Source organism: Bombus terrestris, chromosome 2 (genome assembly GCF_910591885.1).
Source record: "Bombus terrestris chromosome 2, iyBomTerr1.2, whole genome shotgun sequence".
NCBI lineage: Eukaryota > Metazoa > Arthropoda > Insecta > Hymenoptera > Apidae > Bombus > Bombus terrestris.
Window position 1 is genome coordinate 17349944 of NC_063270.1, and position 14605 is coordinate 17364548.

Genomic DNA, 14605 nt, shown 5'->3' on the forward strand with positions numbered 1-14605 from the left:
CACTATTAACAGCTTGGGGATCACGTGTCACATGTTTTGAAATACCGGTCGGCGAAAAGAAGAGATTTTTTATCGTTAATTAGATACTGTTGAAAATTTGGATTCGATATAAACAACGAAATTATGGAATTATGGAATATATAGTTTTTATATATTTTCAATGAATTAGCATCTTATAAAATATACTAATTATTAGGTCCAAGTATGTTAAGTTTCATTTTATTTATTAGTATCTCTATATGACTAAAAAAATTTGATATTATGCAAATAAAATATGTAGGACCAGATAGAAAAAACGCTTTATTGGAAGATGAGGATATGTCCATGCTTTTTATAGCTATTGTAGCTTTCTTCTATTTATCGTGTAGTATTTATTTAATCAGAATAGGAAGTTTTTGGGTATAGAGTGTAATACAGTAATGGTTCATTTTAATTAAATGATTTTATTGGTCAAATTATCTTCCATCATAATTAACAACCTTGCTTTACAATAAGTTCGATAAAAGAATTAGGCAACTGTCCAAATCATGGAATAAAAAAGTAGTTACATATTAAGTCTATTCTGTAATTCATCTGTGATAATAAAATCTTATGCAGATAAAACATGATAAGGACGTAAAGTCGAGTTATCAAAATTGGAACTAATAAATTTATTTAGATCATCCAAAGGTAGTAATGAATTTCTTTTAACAATGTCGAAGAAGTATCCGTATAATGCGTTTAAAATTATGCAACGAATTTATTATCAGATGAATAAATGCAACGAACGCTATATATAAGTAATATGTAGTTGTCATATACAGAGCGTCAAGTTAAGCGTGATTGAAATTCCTACACGTAACACGTAGAGTTACACAATGTGCACCATTTATTGGAACCGACTATATTTTTGTACGACATTTATTTGCTAATCTATTAATTGTAACGGTTGTTATAAGTCAATGCAACGACATGTCTCTGTACTAGCAGCTACGAAGCTATTTTGGAAAATGATACATCACTTCTTGCATTCTCCATCAGGCATTCATTTCCACTCATAACATTATACATTGAAGTTTGAATTGAAAGCACATATAGGAAATTTGTAATATTATAGATTTTTAGAAGGTGCCAATGTGCGGTATATATGCTTCCAACCCGCGTGTTTTCGTCGACTAACTACGGCTGTCCTTAATAACATTATTTCTTTGCTATTACACATTAGGTACCTACACGTCCTTCGTTCGCGATAGAAGGATGGCTTATCAGTGCCAGTTTCTGTACACGATCGATAGTTAAAATAAACTTGCGTACATGGCACTAAACAACATTATAGAACACGGATCAAGTAATCTTAAGCATACAAAAATAAATTATAATAATAATCATGTATCTTTGAACTTATACATGTACAATGAATACTATATTATGTGTACGTATGTATATAATATATATAGATATATAAATATATTTTAAAGTACAGTATCCCTTATAATTATTCTTGATTTAGAACGAAAATGCTCTTTTTTTTTTAATAATACATAGCAGAACATCTAGGAGAATTACCTAATGCATGTCAAATAATCGGAAACTACCTTTTTATACACAAGGAATGCCCACAATTAAATTTCGACAAATTTTTGTAAAAAAGAAAAAAAAAAGAAAGCGGCATACTGATACGAAACAAGTATCCGTGTTCGTTGTACTTGCACAGAAATGACGATATAATTCTTTTCTTTGTACCATCGTGAAATTTTACTCCAGCAACAAGCAGGGATAGAAATCGTAGATAACTCGCTATCGCAAGTATCATTTTCCTACAGGAAACACATCGATCGTCTAGCGCTTGCTTAAAACATTAATTAATACATTACATTAAAGAATACATTACACCAGCAATTTACAGTTCTCCTAGACATTCTTGTTTCGCTAAACCCACCATTGCATTTGCTGGTGTACGCTTTGGCTGCAGCAAATTATCTGTACATACAAAATTTTTTATGAAATTAATTTTTAATTAAAGTCTATAAATCCTTAGCAAATATAATTCTTTAGTAAAAGAATAATAATTATTTCTATAGATTTTTAAAGAAAACATTTCCAAAATTGTCAGTTTTGAAATTCCTAGATCCATTATTTTATGTTCCTCAGAGATACATATATTTTTGTAAAACAATATTTCTGTCTGTGAATTGCATACGTACCTATTATAGTTTAAGGAGTTCAGTAAATTACAGACTTAGAGCATAGGATGAAACGACTAGGAATAAGATTGTAATGTCTAACGCGAATCGATATGCGCTTGATGACGATCCTTTAACTGAAAACGCATTAAATATTCATAAGAATCATGCTCATTTACAAAGAGATGCTATTACTCAATGCATATATTGCGATATTTACCATTCTCAACTTGCTCATCCGCGTATACTGTAAAGCAGCGGAAAAGAAACATTAATAAACCAGCAACCTCATTATACAACGAACGATTACAAAAGTATCTTTCCATCTTTTTACCTCCCACAAACATGTGTGGTTTTGATGGCGGGGACCATCCGAAATCGTTTCTGGCCATAAGGATCGCTTCGTACGATCCAGGTTCAAGCCCTTCAAATTTATACTCGACAGTAAATTGATTTCCTTTACCATTCGTTACTGTCGGCTTCAGAATTATCCAATTATCGTCTCCTTTGCTACGATATTGCAGCTATATCGTGCAATTAATACATTTTTATTATCATACGAAAAGAGATACTAATAGATACGAAGATAGTAGAGAATGGTAATATGTATTTAATTACCTTGTATTCGGTAATTGGCGAATAACTCTCCAATTGCCATTTTAAAATCAATCCCGAATCGGTCTTTGTCATCTCACCATCAAAAATCATCGCTTGAGACGGAAGACCTATAAAGCGAATTAACGAGGATTTCATTGTAGTACATTATTTTCGAGTATAAATTATCCAAATTCTTGAAATTTTGGCTTTACAAATTTTCGAATTTTCAGATCTTTAAATCTCCAAATTTTGAGACTCTTAAATCCTCGTACTATCAAATTTTCGAATATTCAAATTCTAGAATCTGTTTCATTTTCAAACTTTTGTACGTTAAAGATTTAAAAACTTCGAAACATTTCAGTCACTCTCTAACGTGTTTTATTTTATTCTTCAAATTTTTCCTTCTAATTGAAAAAAAAAAAGAAGAAACTCATACCGGTAAGGGAAATAGTTTTCTCCGCTCGTCCTAATATATTTTGCGCGATGCATGTATAATTTCCCAAGTGTTCCCTTTCGGTATGCAGAATCTCGAGGATATGCCGTGTTTTGTTCCCCTTAATCTCTATGCTTCCTCTTTTTGGCATCACTTCCTTTTCATCTTTCATCCACGTCACTTTAGCATGCGGATAAGCGTGCACGTTACACATCAACTGTGATTCAACACCAAGACCGGTATGTACCCATTTCCCCTTTGTCTCTATTTCGGGAGCGTCTACGAAAACAAATTGTACACGTTCATCTATGTTTAATTTATTCCATTGAGGCAACATTTAAATATAGAATAGTAGGTCACTGTAACAACGAAAACGTGTACCACAAATTCTTACAATTAACAACGACGCTAATGGCTCCTACAGGTGGATTCTGCTTTCCGTTCTCGATCAAACACTGATAACGGCCACTATCGTGTTTGTTAATATTTACAATAGTTATACGGTTGTCAGTGACGATTATGTTATTATTGATTCTTTTATTCTGTAATAAAAAACAAAGAAAAATATGAGAAATGTATGAATCGTATTTACTATAGTTTTGTCGAATAAACGTCTTTAATACGTTCTATAAATAAGAATCGCGATTTCTTGCGATCATTACTTTTCCTTAATTAAACATTCCAATGAAACTTTTTCATTTATCTTTAACCCGTTAAAGACTAAACAGTGAAATGATATGTAAAAGTTGTGTAAACGCAATATTATTGGAAATGCGAATAAAGTAATTTAAATGCTGTTTTTTGGAAGTAGAATAAACGTATTGAAATAGTGAATAGTTTATAAAAATGCACTATACAAGTCAGTGAAACTAAAAGGTAAGATGATCGTGTTAATTTTTCCAATCTTCATGACAGACTACATTCTAGGTAGAAGCATTGATCTAAATATATCATATCATTCTTCTAAAAGGATAATCTAAGGTACATTATTTTATCTTTTGATCTCAAACTTTATTCAAGTTCCTCAACATCCTTCAACAAGCTATTTCCCAGCCAGTTTTTGAAAACTTTACTTTTTGAAAAGTATCGAGCAATATTTAATTTAATAAGTAGAATAAACGTATTGAAATAGTGAATAGTTTATAAAAATCCACTATACAAGTCAGTGAAACTAAAAGGTAAGATGATCGTGTTAATTTTTCTAATCTTCATGACAGACTACATTCTAGGTAAAAGCATTGATTTAAATATATCATATCATTCTTCTAAAAGGATAATCTAAGGTACATTATTTTATCTTTTGATCTCAAACTTTATTCAAGTTCCTCAACATCCTTCACCAAGCTATTTCCCAGCCAGTTTCTGAAAAATTTACTTTTTGAAAAGTATCGAGCAATATTTAATTTAATAAGTAGAATAAACGTATTGAAATAGTGAATAGTTTATAAAAATCCACTATACAAGTCAGTGAAACTAAAAGGTAAGATGATCGTGTTAATTTTCCAATCTTCATGACAGACTACATTCTAGGTAGAAGCATTGATCTAAATATATCATATCATTCTTCTAAAAGGATAATCTAAGGTACATTATTTTATCTTTTGATCTCAAACTTTATTCAAGTTCCTCAACATCCTTCACCAAGCTATTTCCCGGCCAGTTTTTGAAAAATTTACTTTTTGAAAAGTATCGAGCAATATTTAATTTAATAAGTAGAATAAACGTATTGAAATAGTGAGTAGTTTATAAAAATCCACTATACAAGTCAGTGAAACTAAAAGGTAAGATGATCGTGTTAATTTTTCTAATCTTCATGACAGACTACATTCTAGGTAGAAGCATTGATCTAAATATATCATATCATTCTTCTAAAAGGATAATCTAAGGTACATTATTTTATCTTTTGATCTCAAACTTTATTCAAGTTCCTCAACATCCTTCACCAAGCTATTTCCCGGCCAGTTTTTGAAAAATTTACTTTTTGAAAAGTATCGAGCAATATTTAATTTAATAAGTAGAATAAACGTATTGAAATAGTGAATAGTTTATAAAAATGCACTATACAAGTCAGTGAAACTAAAAGGTAAGATGATCGTGTTAATTTTTCCAATCTTCATGACAGACTACATTCTAGGTAGAAGCATTGATCTAAATATATCATATCATTCTTCTAAAAGGATAATCTAAGGTACATTATTTTATCTTTTGATCTCAAACTTTATTCAAGTTCCTCAACATCCTTCACCAAGCTATTTCCCAGCCAGTTTTTGAAAAATTTACTTTTTGAAAAGTATCGAGCAATATTTAATTTAATAAGTAGAATAAACGTATTGAAATAGTGAATAGTTTATAAAAATGCACTATACAAGTCAGTGAAACTAAAAGGTAAGATGATCGTGTTAATTTTTCCAATCTTCATGACAGACTACATTCTAGGTAGAAGCATTGATCTAAATATATCATATCATTCTTCTAAAAGGATAATCTAAGGTACATTATTTTATCTTTTGATCTCAAACTTTATTCAAGTTCCTCAACATCCTTCACCAAGCTATTTCCCGGCCAGTTTTTGAAAAATTTACTTTTTGAAAAGTATCGAGCAATATTTAATTTAATAAGTAGAATAAACGTATTGAAATAGTGAATAGTTTATAAAAATGCACTATACAAGTCAGTGAAACTAAAAGGTAAGATGATCGTGTTAATTTTTCCAATCTTCATGACAGACTACATTCTAGGTAGAAGCATTGATCTAAATATATCATATCATTCTTCTAAAAGGATAATCTAAGGTACATTATTTTATCTTTTGATCTCAAACTTTATTCAAGTTCCTCAACATCCTTCACCAAGCTATTTCCCAGCCAGTTTTTGAAAAATTTACTTTTTGAAAAGTATCCAGCAATATTTAATTTAATAAGTAGAATAAACGTATTGAAATAGTGAATAGTTTATAAAAATCCACTATACAAGTCAGTGAAACTAAAAGGTAAGATGATCGTGTTAATTTTTCTAATCTTCATGACAGACTACATTCTAGGTAAAAGCATTGATCTAAATATATCATATCATTCTTCTAAAAGGATAATCTAAGGTACATTATTTTATCTTTTGATCTCAAACTTTATTCAAGTTCCTCAACATCCTTCACCAAGCTATTTCCCAGCCAGTTTCTGAAAAATTTACTTTTTGAAAAGTATCGAGCAATATTTAATTTAATAAGTAGAATAAACGTATTGAAATAGTGAATAGTTTATAAAAATCCACTATACAAGTCAGTGAAACTAAAAGGTAAGATGATCGTGTTAATTTTCCAATCTTCATGACAGACTACATTCTAGGTAGAAGCATTGATCTAAATATATCATATCATTCTTCTAAAAGGATAATCTAAGGTACATTATTTTATCTTTTGATCTCAAACTTTATTCAAGTTCCTCAACATCCTTCACCAAGCTATTTCCCAGCCAGTTTTTGAAAAATTTACTTTTTGAAAAGTATCGAGCAATATTTAATTTAATAAGTAGAATAAACGTATTGAAATAGTGAATAGTTTATAAAAATCCACTATACAAGTCAGTGAAACTAAAAGGTAAAATGATCGTGTTAATTTTTCTAATCTTCATGACAGTCTACATTCTAGGTAGAAGCATTGATCTAAATATATCATATCATTCTTCTAAAAGGATAATCTAAGGTACATTATTTTATCTTTTGATCTCAAACTTTATTCAAGTTCCTCAACATCCTTCACCAAGCTATTTCCCAGCCAGTTTCTGAAAAATTTACTTTTTGAAAAGTATCGAGCAATATTTAATTTAATAAGTAGAATAAACGTATTGAAATAGTGAATAGTTTATAAAAATGCACTATACAAGTCAGTGAAACTAAAAGGTAAGATGATCGTGTTAATTTTCCAATCTTCATGACAGACTACATTCTAGGTAGAAGCATTGATCTAAATATATCATATCATCCTTCTAAAAGGATAATCTAAGGTACATTATTTTATCTTTTGATCTCAAACTTTATTCAAGTTCCTCAACATCCTTCACCAAGCTATTTCCCAGCCAGTTTTTGAAAAATTTACTTTTTGAAAAGTATCGAGCAATATTTAATTTAATAAGTAGAATAAACGTATTGAAATAGTGAATAGTTTATAAAAATCCACTATACAAGTCAGTGAAACTAAAACGTAAGATGATCGTGTTAATTTTTCTAATCTTCATGACAGACTACATTCTAGGTAGAAGCATTGATCTAAATATATCATATCATTCTTCTAAAAGGATAATCTAAGGTACATTATTTTATCTTTTGATCTCAAACTTTATTCAAGTTCCTCAACATCCTTCACCAAGCTATTTCCCAGCCAGTTTTTGAAAAATTTATTTTTTGAAAAGTATCGAGCAATATTTAATTTGTATCCTAAATAAAGGGAAAATTCAATTATTCTTGAAAATAATTTAAAAATATTTCTTTAGAAGATACAATTCTTTAGAGTCTTTTTTATAATCAGAATGTTAAGACGTCCTGACTCTGCAGAAAGATTGCAAATGAAATAAATAAATTTTTGCCAGAATTTATGTTCCTTCGTGTACAGAATACGAGTAAAAATATTATAATACGAGTAAAAATGTTATAATACGAGTAAAAATGTTATAATACGAGTAAAAATATTATAATACGAGTAAAAATATTATAATACGAGTAAAAATGTTATAATACAAGTAAAAATATTATAATACGAGTAAAAATATTATAATACAAGTAAAAATATTATAATACGAGTAAAAATATTATAGTACGTGTAAAAATATTATCCTACCTCGTGATACCACTTTATCTCACTCATTGGTTCTTCCCTTGATTCACAACCGAGGGTAATGTTTTGACCCACGTTTACTTCTACCCTTTTCGCAGGGGTGACGTGTACCGGAGGTGGTTTATGCTGCTGCCTTGGTGGCAATGGTGATGGAACTGGCGCTTCGTCAGAAACTAGTACTCTGTGCTTAATCGTGATAGGTGGCTTGTTCAAAATACTGCACTCATAATCATTGGAAGTATCATTGAGCGTTGCATTGTAAATCACTAAGGTATTATTCCATAATCGAACCATCCTCTCCTTGTCTGCATTCATTGGATTTGAGTCGTAGTAGAGAAATTCATCGTCTTTTTTCCACGTGACAGCGAATTTTTCTACAATATTACAATTTAATCAAATTTTTGTACAGATTTAAATTTAAACCCTTGTGCTGGAGAAGTATTTCAACAATTTTGTTTATCTGTTCAATAATTAAATATTGAAATCACGAGATGAAATGTTCAAGTACTTGTTACGTTATGAAATAAATATTTTACATTTTAAACTGTGATATTTTCTGTTCAGATAATTGCTCGAGAGGATCATAACTGGGAAAAACAATTCACTGAATTTGTCTATAGTATTATTAAAACTGATAAAATGAAACAAACAAATTTATATATAATATAATAAAAATTTTGATGAAAAAAGAAGAGACTTTTTAACAGAATATTTATTTATAAAAATGTAGAAATTACACATCTTGATTTCGTACTAACCTGCATTTTTCAATAGACAATGTAGATATATGGTGCTCCCATTTCTCACGTGTATACTTTGTGGTTTGGATATGATTTGTGGTGGTTCCTCAAGAGCTCCAGTATCATCTTCGTCATCGATGGTATCATCATCGTTGTAATCGGACGGTGGATCATCTTCGATGTAATCAACACTCTCGGAACTTTTAGCTGGCTTACACCAAGCTGTAACCAAAAGGTTATGTCATTGTAACACGCATTTTCTTTTTGAATTTCGTTTTAAAATTCTTTGAATACGCGTCATTTTCTTCGGTTCTCGTGAGTTTTGTACGCTTTGTTAACATGGCAAAGAAAAGGCTAAGAAGGTGAAGAGAATTTTTATCCTCTATTCAAACACGAATGTAAAAATCGTGATCTCGCCTTCACGAGTAAGACCTTTGACGTAAATGTTATTTATGGGTGAAACCTATTTGTATATTTAAAACTTTCGGTTTACTACCTTCTTGTTAATACATAGTTCGTACATATGTAAGATCGTAAATCTTGAAATAATTCAGGGATGAATTCTGTAGTCTGAAAATCGAGTTTTTTTTTAGTATAAAGTTAAATAATAATTATAATAATTAATAATAATTTAGTGTAAAGTTAAATAAAGTTAAATAAATAACAATAATTATTATATGAATGAGAAATAACAAGTTTTGTACAATGTTTACCTGAAAATCGAGTATCGATTTTCAACGTCCTGAGCTACCGCCCGTTCTTCTTTAGTCTTTAAAATTTTAAATAACCATTCTGTAATCTTGCCTGTCTCTAATGTAACTCTCTGTTCATCCGTTTAGGAAAATGCGAGCTTTTTAAAAATGGTTGTCCGTAAAACAAAAGAAGATCGCGCTGTCCGTAAAACAAAGCCTGTCGTGCTATCCGTAAAACGAAAAGAATCCCTATCCCACATGAATTCTAGGGAGTTTACACATATATTAATTTAAACTGGTTATAATAAAGATAACAATGTCGACATTAAAAATTAATTGCCTCGATAATGCGAATTTCTCAAAATTATTCATTGTTCCGAAAGTTAATCGTTCGAATTCCAGCAACTGACGGTATCGCAAAAGTAATTAATGAAGAATGAAACGTTCGAAATACCGACAGTATACGCTCTGATATTCGTAATAATATTAAAAATTAATTAAATGTGAAACTGCTTCAAAATTTAATCCTCGCTCGAACGATTGATCATCCGAAATTTGAGCATCGACCTGGCGTGTACCAGACAAAGAAGAACGAATCTATTGTTATAGACCGATCTCTAACAGCTGTTACCTAGTTCTTTCTCAAAGAAAACACCTAAGATTTATATCCAGGAGAGGCCTCGAACAACGATCGAAAAGAAGGACACACCAGTTGAAATTAGATTTCTAGTGCACGACATGCGCCTAATTTCAGGACAGCGTATGTAAGCACACTGTTTTCTAATAATACACGGCCCTATACTTGTCTGTCTTTCCCAACAATGCTCTTTTCTGCTTGTTCGCGTGTGACTTGCGTGTGACGGCGGCTATCGGGAGGCCACGGTTTAACAGGGTAAAAAATTTCAGGGTGAACAGTGGAACGAATGAAATAAGAGGTCCACACCCTCGTTGGCTGCGTGTCTATGCTCACTTTGCCCTATTTTCAGCCACGTTCGTTTTATGTTCATCGTTTATGTATCCATACTACGATCGCCTTCGAAGTCAACTAAAACCACCACACCTTTGTCCATGGACAGACGAAGATAATAGCGAGAATTTGAGATGAAATAAGAGTAAAATATGCCACTAAATTTTTTTTGAAATCGAATAATTTTAGACTAGATCTTTTGGACCAGAAACAGCACACCATTGTCGATGGAAAGATGAAGCGATGATATAGCAGAGATGGGTTACTGGATAAAATAAAAATGAAAATAATTTTGATGAATTTCGAATAATTGATCTATGTCCTTTGGAGCTTTTGATTTCATTATCGGACACTCGAGAAGCAGGTAAAAGCGTCGACGGCTGACCCACTTCCGGTCCCCACTTAAGGTCCACTACGCTCGCGTGAGCTTCGCATTGTCGATTTGCTCGAGATCTCGCGGTATCCTTTACTTCAGCCTTCGTGAATTTATGCTTGATTCGAGAATAGCTAGTTAGTCTAGATCTGAAAAGCCTTCGGATTTAGGACACCGTGAACGCCTCTTTGATAAGCTTTGATTACATTGCGAGTTTCAAAAGAACCTTCAAGTCTTTGTATTCTGATGAAACTTGATTACCTTTGCACGATTAAAGACATTAAGATGTGATATTAATGAAAGATGCCGAGATTGATATAGGAATTTGCAATTCCTGCGAATGTTGCGTGTAATTTGCTGCAAGAACGTTGAAGGAGGTGCAAAACGTTTATACGAGTATTATTACATGAAAGGATTGAATTATTTGGAATAATAACTGCGATTATATCAAGAACGACCTATAAATCTAGGTTAATGGCTGACCACTACGGTAGGCAGTTCTGTTTCCACTTAGCCTGTAACCGACTCAGCGTCGGCATCCCTTGGCAACGGCCTAGAAAGTCGCCACGGCGTCCCATTGCTTAATTTATTTTCACCATGGGGTGTTTAATGTACTCTTCCCTTTTTGTCGACCTTCGATGACCAATCGAAGCCAATACATATGTTTCGCTTAACGGAATCCTTGAAAATCGAAATTCAGGCTTTATCAATAGTAACACGTTCAATTCTTATGATCGTTTTATATCATAAAGTTCGATAAATTCTTTCACAATTAATCTTATAAATAGTCTACGGTTCTTATATATTTATGAGAATATCGAATATGCAACAATGTACTGGGTGTACATAATACGTAAAAATAATAAAATTGTCATAATATTCGTTAGATTTCTGCGTATCTTCGTAGTTTCTTGAAATTAAGTATTTTGTCACTCGTATATGTCGAGAATTTGGCAAGAACAAAGGGAAATTTGTTCTATTCCGACGTGTTGCGATTAAACGTCACTACAAGAAATCCGATAAAGCGACGACTTTAAATCTTTTCTCACAAAATTTACGACTATCCTTGGCGATTATATTGAATTCTAAATCTTCTCCCTCGAATTTCAGCAGAATGACAGGGACAAAGGTAAGGACATCTCGGCGACGATCTGGACATCCGGCGTCCAAGGTGAAAGAGACTGCAATACGCAATGCATCATAAACCAGGCATTCGAGCAAACGCAATGTAAGACGCGAGCACAGCTCGATGCATAGGTTCATCGTGGAGATGTTGCGAAATCGAAAAGAAATCCAAAGAAATCCAATTCCCCCTTGTTTCTTCCTCTTCGTCGCCCGCCTTCCTTTGTTCTCTGTTTTCTATTGGAATTCGAACGGTGACTCGATACAAACACGAAAGAATAACGGACGTGCTTGAAAACCGCAAAATCGTTTTGCATTAGTCGCACGCGTAACAAACGATGATGTCATTCCAGCGACATGTCCAAAAAAAGGACCTGCCTCATGCTCGCGATTCATCCTAACAGTACACGTCATCCTGTTTATGCGTTTGCCCTTACGCGATCACGTTTTCTTACGTGTCTACGCCGTGTTCTGCGACCGGCCGCCACCCCCACAAATCAAAAGGATAGACTGTAAATCGACCAGGTGAGATTGGCTAGGACTGCATCGAGTGGTCGATGCGGCGTGCGAAATGTCAGGGTGTTGTTGCAGGCTGCAATTACGTTCACGACCCTACCGACACACACTGCGAGGAAATTTATTCAACTTGTAAACGTAACATCCCGCCTTTTGTGCCCCATTTTATAATTGTTCTTAGTCTGAAGAAACGTACAGACGATCAATATTATTGTCGGTATTCCGGGATTCTCAGTATTATCGTACGTAAGAGAACCTTTAGATGTCCAATATATATATATACCGTCGGTACAATATGGAGAATCCCGAATACCATCGAATAATATTGATCGTCTGAAACTCTCTTAAAGAACGATGATGTTTCGAGCGTATAAAATGGTCGGTCACTTTTCCATTATCATTGAATCTGGAAGCACAACGTCTCTTACTCCATTGTAATTTTAAAACCGATGAGACATAGTTTCGAGAGAAGGTAATATTTTCTACATTTAGAACGATCAATCTGGATATGAAGAAGAAGTAACAAATAGTTGAGAACTTTATAAAATTAGATTATCGAATACTATTTTGCAGAATTGTTGAAAGTGACGACTGTGTGAGTAATACTGACTAATATTATGGAAGTAACCAGGATCAAAATTTCAACTCTCGTAAATGACGCATAGATATCGGATTAATGATGACGTTATGTTCGAGATATATTTCCTGTTGAATGTAGCTTGCATCAATTATACTCCAACAGTAATAACTGAGATTTTATATCTCATTCGTTTCGTATCTCTCATCACATATGGACAGAAATGCAAAATGTCCGTGAGTTTGTGCATATATAAATGTACGATTAAACCGCATACATGTTTCTTACAACATAGGCATCGAGCCGGATTTTCCGCGATTATTCATCGAATCTTAATTCCTATGCCAACAGAACATGGTTTCGTAGAAACGAAATATTACCAGAGAATAAAGACCGACCACGCATTGACATTTCGAATATTTCTCGGTGGTCATACTACCAATTTAGATCGACGTCATGTTCCTCCTATACACAGACCTACAGCTTTTTTTTGTGGAAGCAAAACTATTCTCGATTACACTGTTCCCATCTGGACAAACGTAACGGAGCCGTTTTTGCAATTACACTCTGTATCCTTCTTTCCCTACCCGTATCCCTTCAAGTAACTCACATACGCGACACACACAGTGGATAATAGTAACAGTAGATACAAGAAGACACCAGTAGCCAATTCCGATGAAAACGTTTTGAGAGAAGAAAACGATGATGAACGAGAAACCGTAATGCAATTACAACTGTTCTCCGCTTTGTACATCGGCAGTTACAAGGTGCAAGGAATGCCAGTTGCATCGATAAATCTCAATCGGCCATTTCTCATCGATACTACTCTTCACTTACAAAAGAAAGGTCATCGGATTCTATGATACATCCGTTTCAACGAGCTGCCCTTTATTCGTATCTTTACTCTCTGTTGTAAAACTAAACGTGGAGTTGAAATGTTAAGCCATTGTGCTTTTCTTTCAGGTTTTAAGTATGAAACGTATCTTTCGTATCGTATAGTAAGTCTACTGAAATATGTCGATATATTATCGGTTACGAAAGATTAAACAACTTTTCCAAGTAACTTATTGACTATAAATTAGTTGAAATTAAATGCCAAATTCTGCTTGGGTCACAGATTGCCAAAGAATGTTAAAAGCTATCTTTTTAGTAACAGCGATATAAATTCTATGAGAAATGCGATAAAAAATGTTATGAGCGGTAAAATAATCTTTTTTAGCTTCTGAAATTATCAAAAGATAGAATGTATGATTAAATCTCGAAGAGACTAGATCCATTAAGGATAAATAAATACTTAATAAACTTGAATATTAACAATTACGAAAATGAAAAATTCCAAACCCAACGAAAAATCTCGTTAAGAAATAGAAAGACGAGACGGTATAACCATCTCGAGCTTTTCCCTCATCGATCGTTTTCCTCCCCCATGAAACTTCCGTCTGTTTGCCTCGGCGAACATTCCTTTCCTCGCGGAAGTGTCGTCGCCTCATAGGGTAGAAAGGCCACCATAGCTTTCTCTAGCTATCGATGGTTGGCGTCTTTGTAAGGCAAACACGATCGCCCTCTTCAATTATCATAATGCATCATGATGTCTGAATCAT

General features: G+C 32.9%; 1 protein-coding gene across 1 annotated transcript in view; it reads right to left on the bottom strand.

Annotated features, from left to right (window-relative positions):
- Nucleotides 1-423: 423 nt before the first annotated feature.
- LOC100642318 (opioid-binding protein/cell adhesion molecule homolog) overlaps nt 424-14605 on the bottom strand; it is a 68057-nt gene continuing 53875 nt past the window's right edge. Inside the window, exons 2-10 of the mRNA XM_003393995.4 lie at nt 8776-8979; nt 8021-8391; nt 3587-3734; nt 3196-3471; nt 2781-2887; nt 2497-2686; nt 2383-2409; nt 2184-2299; nt 424-1959 (exon numbers count right to left, since the gene is read on the bottom strand). Coding sequence (XP_003394043.1) covers nt 2211-2299; nt 2383-2409; nt 2497-2686; nt 2781-2887; nt 3196-3471; nt 3587-3734; nt 8021-8391; nt 8776-8979 — 1412 coding nt within the window. The 3' untranslated portion in view covers nt 424-1959; nt 2184-2210. The remainder of the gene's footprint in view (nt 1960-2183; nt 2300-2382; nt 2410-2496; nt 2687-2780; nt 2888-3195; nt 3472-3586; nt 3735-8020; nt 8392-8775; nt 8980-14605) is intronic.